This window comes from Leptinotarsa decemlineata, unplaced genomic scaffold (assembly GCF_025532065.1).
Source record: "Leptinotarsa decemlineata unplaced genomic scaffold, Ldec_3_MD MMD2_tig00000026_RagTag_RagTag, whole genome shotgun sequence".
Lineage (NCBI taxonomy): Eukaryota > Metazoa > Arthropoda > Insecta > Coleoptera > Chrysomelidae > Leptinotarsa > Leptinotarsa decemlineata.
In genome coordinates, this window is record NW_027412539.1 from 4,637,582 (window position 1) to 4,652,783 (window position 15,202).

The following is a 15,202-nucleotide window of genomic DNA, read 5'->3' on the forward strand; positions in this document are numbered from 1 at the left end:
GGAGAAAAACAATCATTCCAATTGAAAGAGTTCTTGACTATCATCAAGTTCAACATGCCGAGCAATATTCAAGATAAGGACGGCGGAATTTATCTTGTTTCATATTGAATGAAAAAATAGGATGGCAAAAAGGATGTAGATAGGCCTTGATATATTTATAATCGTTCCTTCAGTCTATTGTGTGTGTTGCAGTTGAATGCTTTGTTGGTGATAAGGGTAGCTTTTTGACATTGAAACGGTTACAGTCACAAAAATGGAATGGTAAGTTTTCTCATTCATACGAATAGAAGGGATGACTATAGAGTAGAATTGGTTCACAAACTGACAGATAAAACGTTAATTAAATTGTTATGAATTGAAATGAATTTCACAAGATGAAAGAATGGATAATGGTGAATATGTGGTATCAGTATTGTTCGACTTAACAAGGGCATTTGATACAGTCAAAAGGTCTTTCGTCTCAGAAAAACTAGAAAAGTTGGGTATTCGTGGCTGCCTTAATGATTGGTTTTTCTCTTTCCTCGAAAACCGAAAGAGTACAATGAAAATTGATTGTTTTTTCAAATGAATTTGATATGGATCTTGGAACCCCTCAAGGCAGTGTCCTTGGTCCATTAATTTTTCTCATATTTATTAACGACCTTCCTAAATATCTAACTGAGGCAAAATTTCCCATGTATGCAGACGACACATGCACAATAACATCAGATCTCTAAAAACTCGCATTTTCAGAAAAACTTACCAGAACACTGAACCAATTCAAGGATTGGTGCTATTGTATTCGATTAATGTTGAATGTTTCGAAAACGGTTTGCATTGAATACCATACAGCCCAAAAATTACCATCAGATTGCTCATTATTATTAAATAACACTTTAATCAGTACATCGAAGTCCGCAAAATTTCTCGGAACCATATTCGACTGTAATCTATCCTAGGAGGCACAAATTAGTAGTGTCTGTAAAAACATCAACCAGTGCTAGATAGGGATACTTTATTGAGTGTCTATTATTCATATGCTTACTCTGCAAGGGCGTGATAATCAAAGGGTGTTTGTATTACAAAAAAAAAATTGCGATTGATTTTTGACCCACCTTATCAAACCTCACGTCGCGATGTATACAAAAACTGTCACTTCTATTTACTTATATAAATTACTGAGCCAAACCTACCGAAACCGAAATAAACTGTCCAAAAAATTCTGATATTCACAACCACAACACAAGGCATAAAAATGACTTGTTGCAAAAAAAATCGAACCATACTTTCCACAAAAATTTATTTCTGATGATTGGAGCGTCTTCCTTCAATATGCTTCCTGATAATAAAAATAAAATAATGATAAAAAATTTTTAAAACAAGCTTTTATTCAAGTTCCCTAAAAAGATCAAAATAAAATTTTAAATCACATAAACCACGTTCATTTATGACTTCACAGAATTGAAATTATAATAAAAGCTTGTCGCGATGCCTAGAAGAAATCTCTACATATTCAGTCAGATGAAATTTAAATTAAATTTTAAATCACATTAAATCATCTGTCAGAATGTTTCTTAATTTAAATTTCATCCGACTGAATATGTAAAGATTTCTTCTAGGCATCGCGACAAGCTTTTATTATAATTTCAATTCTGTAAAGTCATAAATGAACGTGGTTTATGTGATTTAAGATTTTATTTTGATCTTTGTAGAGCACTTGGATGAAAGCTTGTTTTAAAAGTTTTTTATCATTATTTTATTTTATATTTTTTAGTTTCAATCGATAGTTATCGATTAATACGAAAGTCTATCTATGAAACGAAGAGTTCTTCAACAGAAAAACTTAAGGAACGGAGAAAACTATTATTAGGATAAACTATATTCTATAGAAGTAGGTAGGTACCTACTCCTCCGGCATACCTTATAGAAGAATTGGCAACATGCTTTTGAAGTGTTGAATGAAGAAGCTGAGCAGGAAAACTTTGAGGATGAGTTGGAGATGCCATCATATAATAGAAATTATGTGGCCCTGTTTCCGGAAAGCACAAACGTATGACACGGACATTCCATCAGTCCGTATCGACTTCGGCAAAGATAGGATCCACGTCATTCAACCGAAATCTGTGCAATTTCCAGCTAAATTCAGCCATGGTACAGCTGAACGTAGCATGTTGCCAATTGTTTTATGCTGGGCTTGTACAGTTCACAAAATGCAGGGTAGTCCGGTTGACCACGCTGTTGTATAATAGGGTTCAAAGTTGTTCCATGCCGGCCAACCATACGTGGCTTTAAGTAGGGTCACAGAAATAGAAGACCTCCTGATAGAAGAATTAGACTGTTCGAAATTAACTAGGACACGGCCATGTAATAATGACGCCATCAATGAAATGAATAGACTAAGAAATATAACAAGCTGATTCTTCTTTAAAGTATGCCGGAGGAGTAGGTACCTACCTACTTCTATAGAATATAGTTTATCCTAATAATAGTTTTCCCGTTCCCTAAGTTTTTCAGTTGAAGGACGTTCCTTTTTATAGATGGACTTTCATATTGATCATATATTTTTTATTGAAGCCAACCCTGGATGTGGCATCTATTTCATAGTGGGCCTACCAACTGCCTATCATAAACGAATGCGTATACAAAATTTCATGTCCCTGCTATTTACCGCTTAGAATATCTCTAGTACGGAGCCGATCCTGGCAGCAGCATCAGGTCACGTTTATGATTAACATGCATTGTCATCGGTTCTAGACCAGCATGCATTTGTTAACATACATACAAGTCAAGTTAAATAAAAGCTTTTAAAAATAGTAACACGTACCGAATTTTCAAAAGTAGGTTAAAGAAAATTTTAACGAATCATTGTTTTTATAGCCTTGGGGAATTTGATGACTTTCTTTCTATCAGTGTTAACTGAGTTCATAGTGTTTATTGTACTTTATGATTTTTTTATTTATATCAACATGTCTTGTACACTTGTTTTTATGTGTCATTGTGTAATATTAGGGTTATATCCTCACCAATGTAGTATGTCCTTATATTTATGTGTATATACTCTATTTTGACAACCTAACCTGTAAACTAGTACTCTAGGAGTAACTTTTTTGTAGTAAGTTTGTGGGTTTTACACCTCACCAGAGTCCAATCCATTGTATAATAAAATAGGGAAACGGATTTAATGAAATTTGATTTGATTTGATTTGACATCAGGAATACGCGACGGACTGTGGCTGTTCATTGTTTTGAGGTTCGACTCAGTACCCCTCGAATTTCACTGTTTGAGAAATCTTTCATCTGGAGATCTGCGTTTATCTTGGTTGGTTGGTTGGTTGGTTGGTTGGTAAGTGATAAACTTCTACATCGCTCAACCGATCGTGGTGAAACTTGACATGTATAAGTAATTTTTCATAGAGAAGGTTTTTAGGATATCAATTTTTCTGTAACTCGCCACTAGATGGCGCTGTAGAACAATTTTTTTAAAGCACTGTTGTATAACGTTGCGCACGCCTAACTTCGTTGATTCTGATTCTGTCAAAACATTGGAACAGCAGCGATACTGCAACATAGTACTAGTATGGAATAAACTTCCTGAGAACATTTTTCCAAATGGATTCGATCTTCAGCGATTCAAATCAAATGTGAATCGCTGCTTTCGCATAGGCACCTCTCTGAACGCGCCTTAAGAATTCTCCTGTAGTGCTTGTGTTTTGTCCTTGAGCTCTGACAACGATTCATTTCTCACCTTCTCAATCGTAGCAGAACGCCGTCCTTTCATAGGTCTCTTCGAACATGAAAACAGGAAAAAGTCGCAGGGAGCAAATCTGGTGAATACGTTGGCTGAGGCAGATTACGCTGTTGTTTTTCGGCCGAACAAATACGAACAAGCAATGACGAGTGAGGAGGTGCATTATCGTGATGAATTGTTTTTCCACAATACCGAACGTTTTCTAGAAATCGAAGAAAAAAGTGAGCAATTGATACGATAATGTCAATACTTGTCATTTGCAAATTGTCAAAAATAAATCATGCCGGGAAGATTGAATTACACAAATGAAGATTATTTGCATTGATTTATTATTTACGGAGAATGTGATGAAAAAAAAGAGACCATCACCAAATACCGTCAAGAAAGTTATACAAAACTTTAAGAATTTTGGATCCATAAGAGGCAATGTGCAGAAAAATGATGCCCTTGAACTTCTAGATATCTCTCGCACTCACTTGTAATTCTTCATGGGTGGCTCTCCTTACTGACTAAGAGTTAAGTTCTTCAAATGCAATTCTGATCCTCCGCATGCAACCTTCCTTGCGGTATAATGAACATCATTTCTCACTGTTCCCCAGATATAAAAATCGAGTACTGTCAGATCTGGGGAGCAGGGTGGCCAAATATGTAGTCCGCTGGTGTTTATCCATTGATCGTAAAACATATTTTGCAGCTGATCATTGACTGAATGGCCATTATGTGGAGGCGCCCCACCGTGTTGTTAGAATACATTTCTATGATCAGCCAGCGCCAAATTTTCTAGGTAGTCAATTTCAAAATTGTGTAAGATATTACGATAACGCTCACCTATACTATAACAATTTTCAATTGAAGGTGATTCATTAGCAACGTCGCACTTGAAGTGACCAACGGATAATCCTCTTACCAACTCTGCAGAGGCGTACCTAAATAATATTTTTATTTATTTAAATACAGGTAATTACGTGAAAATTGTTATAGTATGTGGCCCTACCTGGTGTCAATGGTAAAACTGATTACATTTTCTTATTATGCCTAATACAGTACTTCAAGAAACAGAAAAATTTACAAAATAATTATTATGTTCCTTTTATATAGAAAGAGAACTACAAAGCAAAGAAATAATTACTTATGTTATGCTTATGAAGTTTCAGAATCCATTGACTCGTCCGAACAGGAATCCCCAGTCATACTTCAATCTATTATTATTTGGTCGAAAACAGTGTCTACCATCCCGTCCAATCTCCACTTTTTCTCTTCTTCCTTGATCACATGGGCTACAGCATTAGCCCAATCTTCTTTCCGTATCCGTTCCATTGCGAGTTCTAATAAACGTTGGACATCAGAAATTTTACATGTAACGTTTTCACGAGCTACGTAACCCTTAATTTGAGCCCAGATTAATTCTATCAGGTTTAACTCGCAATGGTAAGGAGGAAGTCTCAAAATGGTGATGCCTTCAGCACGAGCTATTGTATCCACCACATGCTGGCGATATCTGTCACGATGCTGTTTAATGGCACTCATAAGCTCGGCCTTAAGCATGTCCTCGGAAATGGAATTCCTTTTTGTCCTAACCAACTCTGCATGTCTGCTTTTCTTGTGGTCATAGTTGGCAGCTGTTCTACTAATAAGCTTTGATAAGAAGCGTTATCCATTACTATTACCGAATTTGGCTCGACTCGTGAAAGAAGGGATTCAAACGATCCTTCAAAGCGTTGGGCGTCCATGTCTTCGTGATAATCCCCCGTTTTTTTTGATAAAAAAATTAGTACACTATCGTCTAAAAAGCCACTCTCGCTACCTATATGGGCGATAATTAGTCGTTGCCCTTTACCCGTTGGTCCGCGTAACACTGTTTATAAACCGTCCACAAATGCTTCATGATAACTAGTTACAGTAGTATCTTGTGTAGTAGTAGTATCTTAGATACTGTGTGACCAGCATTCACCCACGTTTCGTCCAGATAATAAATCTTTTTATGAGCAGAACGCATTTCTCTAATAGAGCGAAGATATCTCGGTCGCCATGAGACTATATCTTCTCTTTCTATTAAAACAGATTTACGGAATCGTTTGGCATATATAAATTTTAAATCTTCTTTTATCATTTTCCTTAACTTCTCTTTGCTCATTTTTGGAATGGGATCATTAGGTATCCATTACCTTTGTCCTAATGGATTCGAGGGTTGGCGCTTTATTCTCAAAAAAAGAAAGAATAAATGGTATAGCGTACAAAATTTTTCTGGTACTTGTCCAATTCAATTTTTTTCTACCACGGCAATGTACTTCTGGAGCTTGCACAATCCCAGTCACCTTTTTTTTCACGTACAATGCGTTCAATTGTCGACACGGATATTCCCGTTAAAAATGAACACTGGGCTACAGCTTCCATTGTACGGAGTGTATTTTTTTAATTTTCATACACTGTACAGACAATCTGTTTTTCTTCTAACAACATAAACTTCCGTTTTCTTTGTACATTGCTAGGACCTGCTACGGCATCCATCTTAATACTATAAAAATAATAAAATTCAATCATATTATTCAGCTATTTGTCAGTTGTTTACTTACCTCAAAAACTATTTTGAAGTTGATGTATTTTGAAAAACAAAACACTTTATTGTGAGATTTTCACTAGAACAGATTAACAAATCCCCAACACGTGTTTCGCTGCACAGTGGCTTTTTCAAGCGTGTTCACTAACAAACTGAATTCTACATACATTGTGATTTATATATACTTTTTGAAATATTAATATGTACCTAGAAACTAATAATATTCTAGGAACTAATTAATGACAGTTATACCTGAGTTTAACAAACATTTACACCTGAATTTAATGATTATCTACTAATTATCTCACAATAAAGTGTGAATGTAATGAAAATCTATGATAATGTATTTTGAAAAACAAGTATCGGCCAACTATATCTTATATTTTAAAGTTAATAAGTATAACAGTCTATTTAATAAATATAATATAATATATTTAATAAATAAAAAACAAAGTCACCTTCACAACACAACAGAACACACTATGCCTATGTAGATAAGGACGCTTTATTATGCAGAAACCGAATGACTAGTTATGGCATTTTAAAGACGCAAATATAATAGACCTACGAAGTGTTGATCAGTTTACCGATGTTTCAAAGTATTTAACGAACTGGTTCACCTATTCGCTCGTACATCCTATCGATATGCAGAAGTTATCTTGTTACGGGTGACAAATTTTATGGAATCATCTTACTTTTCAATTATATACAATGGCGATGCATAGACAATAAAAATTACCCCGGTAAGAATGTAACATTTAACATTGTTGCCGTTAGCTCTCAGTTCAATTTGTATATGAGTTACCTTCAATTGAAAATTGTCAGACTATAGAAATTATTGAACGTGTTTTATAGCAAGAAGAATTCAAAACTGTCTTCACTGGCCATTTGAATTTTCTTCATAAAATTCTAAGGCTTCGACGCTGTCTTTTCTCATGACACAATAAACATTAAATTGACAGGAATCTTGAAAATTTACTTCTCTAAATGGATGTACATTTGTGTCGCTCCAATAATGCGAATTTCGTGGATTATAAATTTCAGACAATATTATCCAAAAAAAAACATTTTCTTGAGATCGAAGTAAAGTGAATTCACAGAATTCTACTCTTCGTGAAAAGTCTGTATCTTTAAGATGTTGAACTTTCTAAAAGACATATTGATGAAACTTGTGGTTTCGTAAAATTCTTAATATTTATGCCTGCCGTCATTACCAACTGACAGAATTTAGAAACCGTATAGTAAGTATTTTGTAGATTGAAAAATATTAAATTGCAAATATTTCAAAAACTACTAATTTTCGGAATAATTATCCTCATACAAAGTTACCCTTATTTTCAATGTTTAATACGAGTAAATCATAAAAATGAAGGAGTCCATTTGAAAAAAGTCTCATTAGACGGTTTCCAGTGGCGCTTTTGCTTTTTCAGCCGCTGGAAAACCCGGAAAAACCTGCAGCACCACATCATCTGAAGATCTTGATCTACCAATGTCCTCTCTCTTATGGAACAAAATGTAGGGTGTCTCCAGAGGCTCCAATAGATTTAATGCATCGCCAGGACACTTCGTGACACGATTATCGTCAAACTTAAACCAGTTCGTTTCTTCTTTGACCAAGGCGTAATAATGACCAAATTCAACGCCAGAACCACAGTGAACAATGACTGCATGAATATTATAATAGTGATCTGCTAGATTGAAATTATATTAATAATTCCGAGTGAAACACATTTTGAATATTCAAATTTTTTTGTACTTTCTAGTCGTGACTCCGGTCGTAAAAATTATTCATGAATTATAGTGAGTTTGTTCATTTTAGAGATTGTGTGCCTATTGAATAAACATAATGAAATTAGAGACTGACTTTCCCTATCGTGTCCTCATATAGTTATAATGACATTGAAATATAAATAACTATTATGTTGTTTCAAAAGTTTTGCCCGTCTCAATTTTATGTGTTTTTTATAGTTTCATATTTTTATAAATATTTATTCTATTATGTCATGAATATTACTGGAGTTTTTTCCCAACACCAAATCGTTATTTTTTTAACACCTCGACACGTGTTTCGATCACCAAGTGATCATCTTCAAAGAGGAAGAATAAAACTAGAAACTAATGCGAAGCTAACCCTATTTATGCTATATAGGTATCCTATACAGGTAAACCATCCAGGCGTACCACCCATACAGGTATACCAACCTAAATTAATTTTACAATTTTGCCTTATCTATTATTTTACAATATATGTTTATATAAAACAATTTTCAGCTATATAAAAATTAAAATCTTTCCAAAGTTCCTCGTATATTGGTGGTATGGAACTGAGATGTATTTATCTTGGTTTTTGTCCTTTCTGAAAGTCGAGATTTCGTTCATTCTTAACCTAAACTTCTTCCTTATCATGTCATCTACAATACCCCTCGAGAAACCGTTAGTGGCTGCTATTTCCTGTATTGTACATCTTTCTTTTGTGAACCTGTCATGTGTTAGAGGGAAAGTCAAAAGACGATGCACTAAAAAATTCAACCCAGCACGTTTGTGCTGTCCACAGTGATGTGAACTGTCAGGAATATACATGTAGGTGCTTGTTTCTTTTCTAAATATATCGTATTCTAACCCTCCATATTGGCTCCTCATTACCAAAACGCCAAGAAATGGTAGGTAGTTGTCCCTTATTTTCTAACTCATATGTGAATTTTATTGATGGACATCTATTATTTAATATGGAAACAAAGTCGTCAATATTCGATTTTTTGGTATCGAATATCGCGAAAATATCATACACATACCTTAGCCAAATCCTAGGAAAATACTTCGACTTTTCTTTGGTTTCCATTTCGAATCTGCTCATGAACAGGTCTGCCAGGTAGGTAGGGGGACAAGGGGTTTCCCATGGCCGTTCCTTCCTGTTGTTCATAAAAGCAACCTTCTACCTGGAACCGATTTTGTTTCATACACAAATTAGTAAGTGAAACGAATTCCATAACACCAATATACGAGGAACTTTGGAAAGATTTTCAAGGAACTAGGTATGAAGGTGGTTTTTAAAACAAGTCATACACTACAGAGCCTTTTGGGAAGTCCAAAAGACAAAGTCGAGAATTCGGAAAAGTCTGGAATTTACGAAATTGAATGTAAGGACTGCGATGCAAAATATTATGGACAGACAAAAAGATCTCAATTAAAGTAAGATATAAGGAACACATAGCACACTTAAAATATAGGAGACCTGAAAAATCAGCAGTTGCCCATCATATTTTGCAATAAAACCATTCCATAGACTTCAGTTCATTAAGATTAGTTAGGCAAGTTAACAACAACAGGCAACTAGATGCCTATGAGAATGTAGAAATAAGTAAACACAATAATATGATGAATAACGATGATGGACCTATACCAAAGAGCATACTATATAGCTTGTTAAAATAAAATAATATTGTTGGGTTTACTGATTACTACATAAGGACACATTGCAAAAATAAATTTGGATAGGCAATATTGTGAAATTCATTTTTATATAGCTGAAAATTGTTTTATATAAACATATATTGTAAAATAATAGATAAGGCAAAATTAATTTAGGTTGGTATACCTGTATGGGTGATACGCCTGGATGGTTTACCTGTATGGGATAAATAAATAAATAAATAGGGTTAGTTTCGCATTAGTTTCTAGTTTTAATCTTCCACCATTTCTTATGAACTCTTCATATAAATTATAAATTATTTGACGGGTTCTATTTACATAATATTCCAATAAATATTACTGGAGTTTTTCCCCAACACCAAATCGTTATTTTTAACACCTCGACATCTTCAAAGAGGAAGATTTAATCTTCCTCTTTGAAGATGATCACTTGGTTATCGGAACACGTGTCGATGTGTTAAAAATAACGATTTGCTGTTGAGAAAAAACTCCAGTAATAATCATTACTACACCAAAGGTTCCATACAGTGCATCATAAGTACTATTATGTCGTGCTATATACTGATTGATAGACTATTTTGTACTCTATCGCTGATGCTGTTTTGATTTTTTGCATCTTTTCAGTCGTTAAGCGATTTTCGGCCAATTTTTCTCTAAGAATTGAAATTTACCCAAAGCGCTGCCGAAACAGCGTGAAAAATTAATCAGTCTTTTGGCAATGATAGTGTTAATGAACGTACTGTTTGACGTTGGTTTGCAAAATGTCGTTCCGGAGATTTTACCCTTGAAGATGAGCCCCAAAATGGTCGACCAACAGTAATCCAGGAAGGGGATTTGAGGATCCTGGGGGAGACTGGCCCATCACGATCGGTGCGGAAGATCTGGACGTCAGCTCCCATGCAGTTTTTGGTAGTTTAAAACGAATTGGAAAGGTCACAAAGCTCAAAAAGTGGATGCCCCATGCTCTGAACGATAGACAGAAATTTTGGATCGGATCGTCACGTGTGACGAAAAGTGGATCTTCTTCGACAACAGGAGGCGTTCAGGACAGTGAAAAGAGGTCCGATCCTGTTTCAGGACAACGCCGGTCTACACATTTCACAAATCACGGTCCGAAAATCAAACGAATTGAGCGTTTAAGTTCTACCTCACCCACCATACTCCCCAGACTTCTCGCCAAGCGACTACCATATTTTCAAGCACTTCGATAACTTTCTCATCGATAGAGCCTTCGCCAATCACTATCAGGCAAAAACGGCCTTCGTCGACTTCATTGAATCCGGAGCAAACAATTTTTATGCTGACGTAATTAATCGACTTGTGTTACGTTGGCAAAAGTGCATTGATTCAAACGGCACTTATTTCGAATAAATTGAATAAGTATTTACTGAGATATTACAGTTTGAAGTAAACTCATAAAAACGGACAAAACTGTTGAAACAGTCTAATAAACTACTCAAAATGAATATAGAGACACATCCTTAAAATCCAATAAGTAAAAAAATATGTATTATTTCATGATAAAAACTTCTGGTGCGTATTCCATACTAATTCTTATCATGTTCCATTCGGTTGTTGTTTACTTTTTTTACTTTGTTTACTTCTTTTTGTACCTGTAGCTACAAAATCAGTAATATGAAAAATTCTGTATTAAATTTCACTTTACTTTCGTTCGTGATAGGTATTAAATTTTAAAATTTAAACAATGAATGTTGATGTATCGTGTAGAAGGGGGATACGTAGAGTGTATCTCAACGAATTTCAAGTTGCTAGAGCAGTGGCATTGATCGAAGTACGGTATTCAAGGCGTCGTGTGGCCCAAATGCTTAATGTGAGTCATTCTGCGGTTTCCAGAGCTTGGAATCGCTACCAAATTTACGGTATAGTAAACAGAGCCCTTTATCCCAATCGACAAAGGGCAACAACCCGCAGGGAAGATCGTTTGTTACGACTTTAGGCAATTAGGGGTCGCACCGATTCTGCTACAACACTGCAAAATCGCCTTATAGAAGCTACAGGATCGCGAATTTCGACCCAAACGATACGAAACCGACTTCACGAAGTACAACTCTATGCAAGACGACCTGCTAGAGCCCTTAGATTAACTCCAGTTCATCGAGGAAATCGTAGAAACTTTTGTCAAGAGTATCGTAATTGGAATTTAGAGCAGTGGGCCAATGTAATGTTCGCAGATGAAAAAAAATTCATGTTGTTCAACAATGACTGACGTGTTCGGGTATGGAGACGTCCCGGTGAACGCTATTTGGATGACTGTGTGCAAGAAATTGTTCCATTTGGAGGTGGATCGATAATGGTATGGGCTGGTATAACTTTGACAGGACACACGCACCTTTTGGTATTTCGGGAAGGGACTTTAACGGCTGTCCGTTACATAGAGGAGATATTGGAACCTCATGTCGTCCCATTTGCCCAAAATATGGGCGCTGGGTTCATTTTACAACACGATAATGCCAGGCCATACGTACCCAGGGTCATGAGAAATTTCCTACAGGAGCACAATATCAATGTCATGAGATGGCCAGCTAATAGTCCGGATTTAAATCCTATTGAGTAGCTCTGGGATAAACTAGAAAGACGTTTAGAGGATTATCAAACCTTTCAAAATCTGAACCAAGTTGCAGATGCTCTTTTGACGATTTACGAGCAGTTACCACAACAAATAATTAGAAATTTAGTGGAAAGCATGCCTCGTCGTTGTGCCGAACTTCTTAGAGCCAGGGGTGGACGAAATCACTATTAATGTAAATTTTTCTTTGTTTTTGACACTCATTTGTATTTCTTTTTAATCGTTTTACCAAACAGCATTTTGAAAACAATGTAAGTTAAATTTAAGAAAGGCACCTATAAACTATTTTACTTTGTACTTTACGGACGTGTCTCCATATTCATTTTGAGTAGTTTATTTACCAACTTCAGTCTAGAAACACAATATAAGTATTCAGAAACTTTCAGAAAACTTAAAAACGGAAGAAGAAACCAATTGTTCAAAATAAACTCTTCAAGATTATAGATCATTCAAAGAAGTTTCTTTCATATACAAACTGGCAGAAAAACCTCGAACTAACTTCTTTCATACGAACATTGAACTACATGAAAAACACTTCTTTCATTCAATATGTTCTTACAATTCGTTATGAAATTGGAACAAATATTCACAAAGAAATACACAACATGATAAACGAAAGAGCATTGATATGAAATTTGACTCAAGTACTTGGAAATATACCATCCTCAAGGTGTACTCTTGAAGTTTTGGATTGAAAACACTTGCTAACACAACATTCACTGTAAAATATAAATTGGAGTCGTCTGGCCATAAACTCATTCCAGTTTCGAGTGAATTACCAAAAAAATGGCTAATAACCAACTGAAGTTTGGCACCATTACTACCATTTTTGAAGTTTTCCTTGGTTAAGGGTTTGTTTCACCTTTAACTCCAACATGTACTTCTGAATGTACTTCATTAGGAAAGAACATATATGTATTTTTACGAAGTCACTTTTTAAAAGATTAACCAAAGATGTGAGCAAGTTGGTGTCTCCAAAAATCTTAAAAATCTGTCGTGTGTGATGAAAATTCACGATTCATGATTCCTTCTTATTGATTCGGTCGCTACTTGATGAAGATCCATAGTAATTTCATAAACTATTCCTTTCGATTTGATCTTCCTTCGATTTGATCTTCAAAAAATATATCGCATGTAGCTATCACCGTAGCTTTTTCATAGTAAATGACATACTAAAAATTAATTCTATTGTATACTCAAATTTTTATATACCCCATGTAATAATAAGTGAGAGATACCTACTTAGGCACTTCTTCGATCATAATTACCTAAAGCATCTACTCAATCTACTCGATAGGAAGACTCTGGTCTAGATTCCTGGCCATACTGACCTGGAAGGCAATAAGGCTGCTGTCTCCCTTACAAAGGAGGGTGCTGCAAGCAGCTTCATCGGAACAGAACCTGTCATTGGCGTCGCTCTAGGCTTTGCCAAACAAAGATTGAACACCTGGATGGCAAGAAGATTTATGAACTTCTGACAGAATCTTCCAGGATTGGCTACCAAATAGTTGTTGGACTACATTAGGAATGAACTACGATGTCTACCAGGCTTTCTTACAGGTCATTGTCATTTGAATCATCATATGCAGAGACTCGCCGGACTGTCGGAAGACAGTGTGTGTCGCCTCTGTTTGGAAAATGATGAAACAGCAGAGCACATACTTTGTGCCTGCCCCACTGGGGACCGAATCGAGTTTTCAGAGTTCGGCAGAGCCGAACTCTAGTAATAATGAAACGAACAAATACTTTTATGTGCCTATTACTGAATCACCGATAATCAAAAGGCGTTTCGCCCGAAATTATAAAATGTGCCTGATATAATATATCGTCAATTATAATGAGTAATTTTTTGCTGATATCTTTTTGGCAACACTGTTTTTGACGATAATGCGTGAATCGTGTCTTGTGTCATTGTCAAACTTGTTCAGTTTGGTCTATAATTTAACCATGAATTAACTTACGAATGAACAACGCTTGCAAGTTATTGACTTTTATTATCAAAATTCATGCTCGGGAAGAAAGTGCATCGTGCACATCTTCCAATTTATGGGCAGTTTCGTTGGCCTACTGAGGGAGCTATTCAGAAGCTTGTGACCAAATTACGAATCCAGTTCACATTATTGGACATTTAACCACCAACACGCATACGTAGAGTGAGGACCGAAGAAAATATTGCGGATGTATCCTTCAGTATTCGTGATGACCGTGAAATGTCGATTCGCCGCCGTGCGCAGCAATTGGGTCTCTGTTACTCCACTACGTGAAAAATTTTGCGAAAGGATTTGGATATAAAACCTTATAAGATACAGATGTTGCAAGAATTGAAGCCCACAACGTCTAACATTTGTGAATGGGCGCTGGAAAAGTTTGAGGAAGATCCACATTTTTATCGAAGAATTGTGTTCAGCGACGAGGCTCATTTCTGATTGAATGGATACGTTAACAAGCAATGTTGCTGCATCTGGAGTGAAGTCCAACCGCAAGCATTGCAAGAGCTACCGATGCATCCCGAAAAAGTCACTGTTCAGTGTGGATTATGGGCCGTACTTCTTCAAAGACGACAATGGCCGGAACGTTACTGTGAATGGCGAACGCTACCGTGTGATGATTGACGACTTTTTGTTGCCCAAAATGGAAGAATTGGACATGCCTGATATGTGATTTCAACAAGACGGTGCCACACGGCACGCGAAACAATGGCCCAATTAAGAGCCGCCTTCGGTGAACAGTTTATCTCACGTTTGGGGCCCGTCTATTGGCCGTCTAGATCATGTGATTTAACGCCTTTGGATTATTTCTTGTGGGGTCATGTCTACAGGGATAAACCAGCAACGACTGACGCTCTGGAAGGCAATATTGAAGCTTTTATACGTGAAATACCGGTCGATATGTTAGAGTGTGC

General features: G+C 36.0%; 1 protein-coding gene across 1 annotated transcript in view; it reads left to right on the forward strand.

The window, feature by feature from the left end:
* The window catches only part of LOC111506985 (uncharacterized), a 17,580-nt gene continuing 2,378 nt past the window's right edge, over positions 1 to 15,202 (forward strand). Inside the window, exon 1 of the mRNA XM_023162204.2 lies at positions 1 to 261. Coding sequence (XP_023017972.2) covers positions 254 to 261 — 8 coding nt within the window. The 5' untranslated portion in view covers positions 1 to 253. The remainder of the gene's footprint in view (positions 262 to 15,202) is intronic.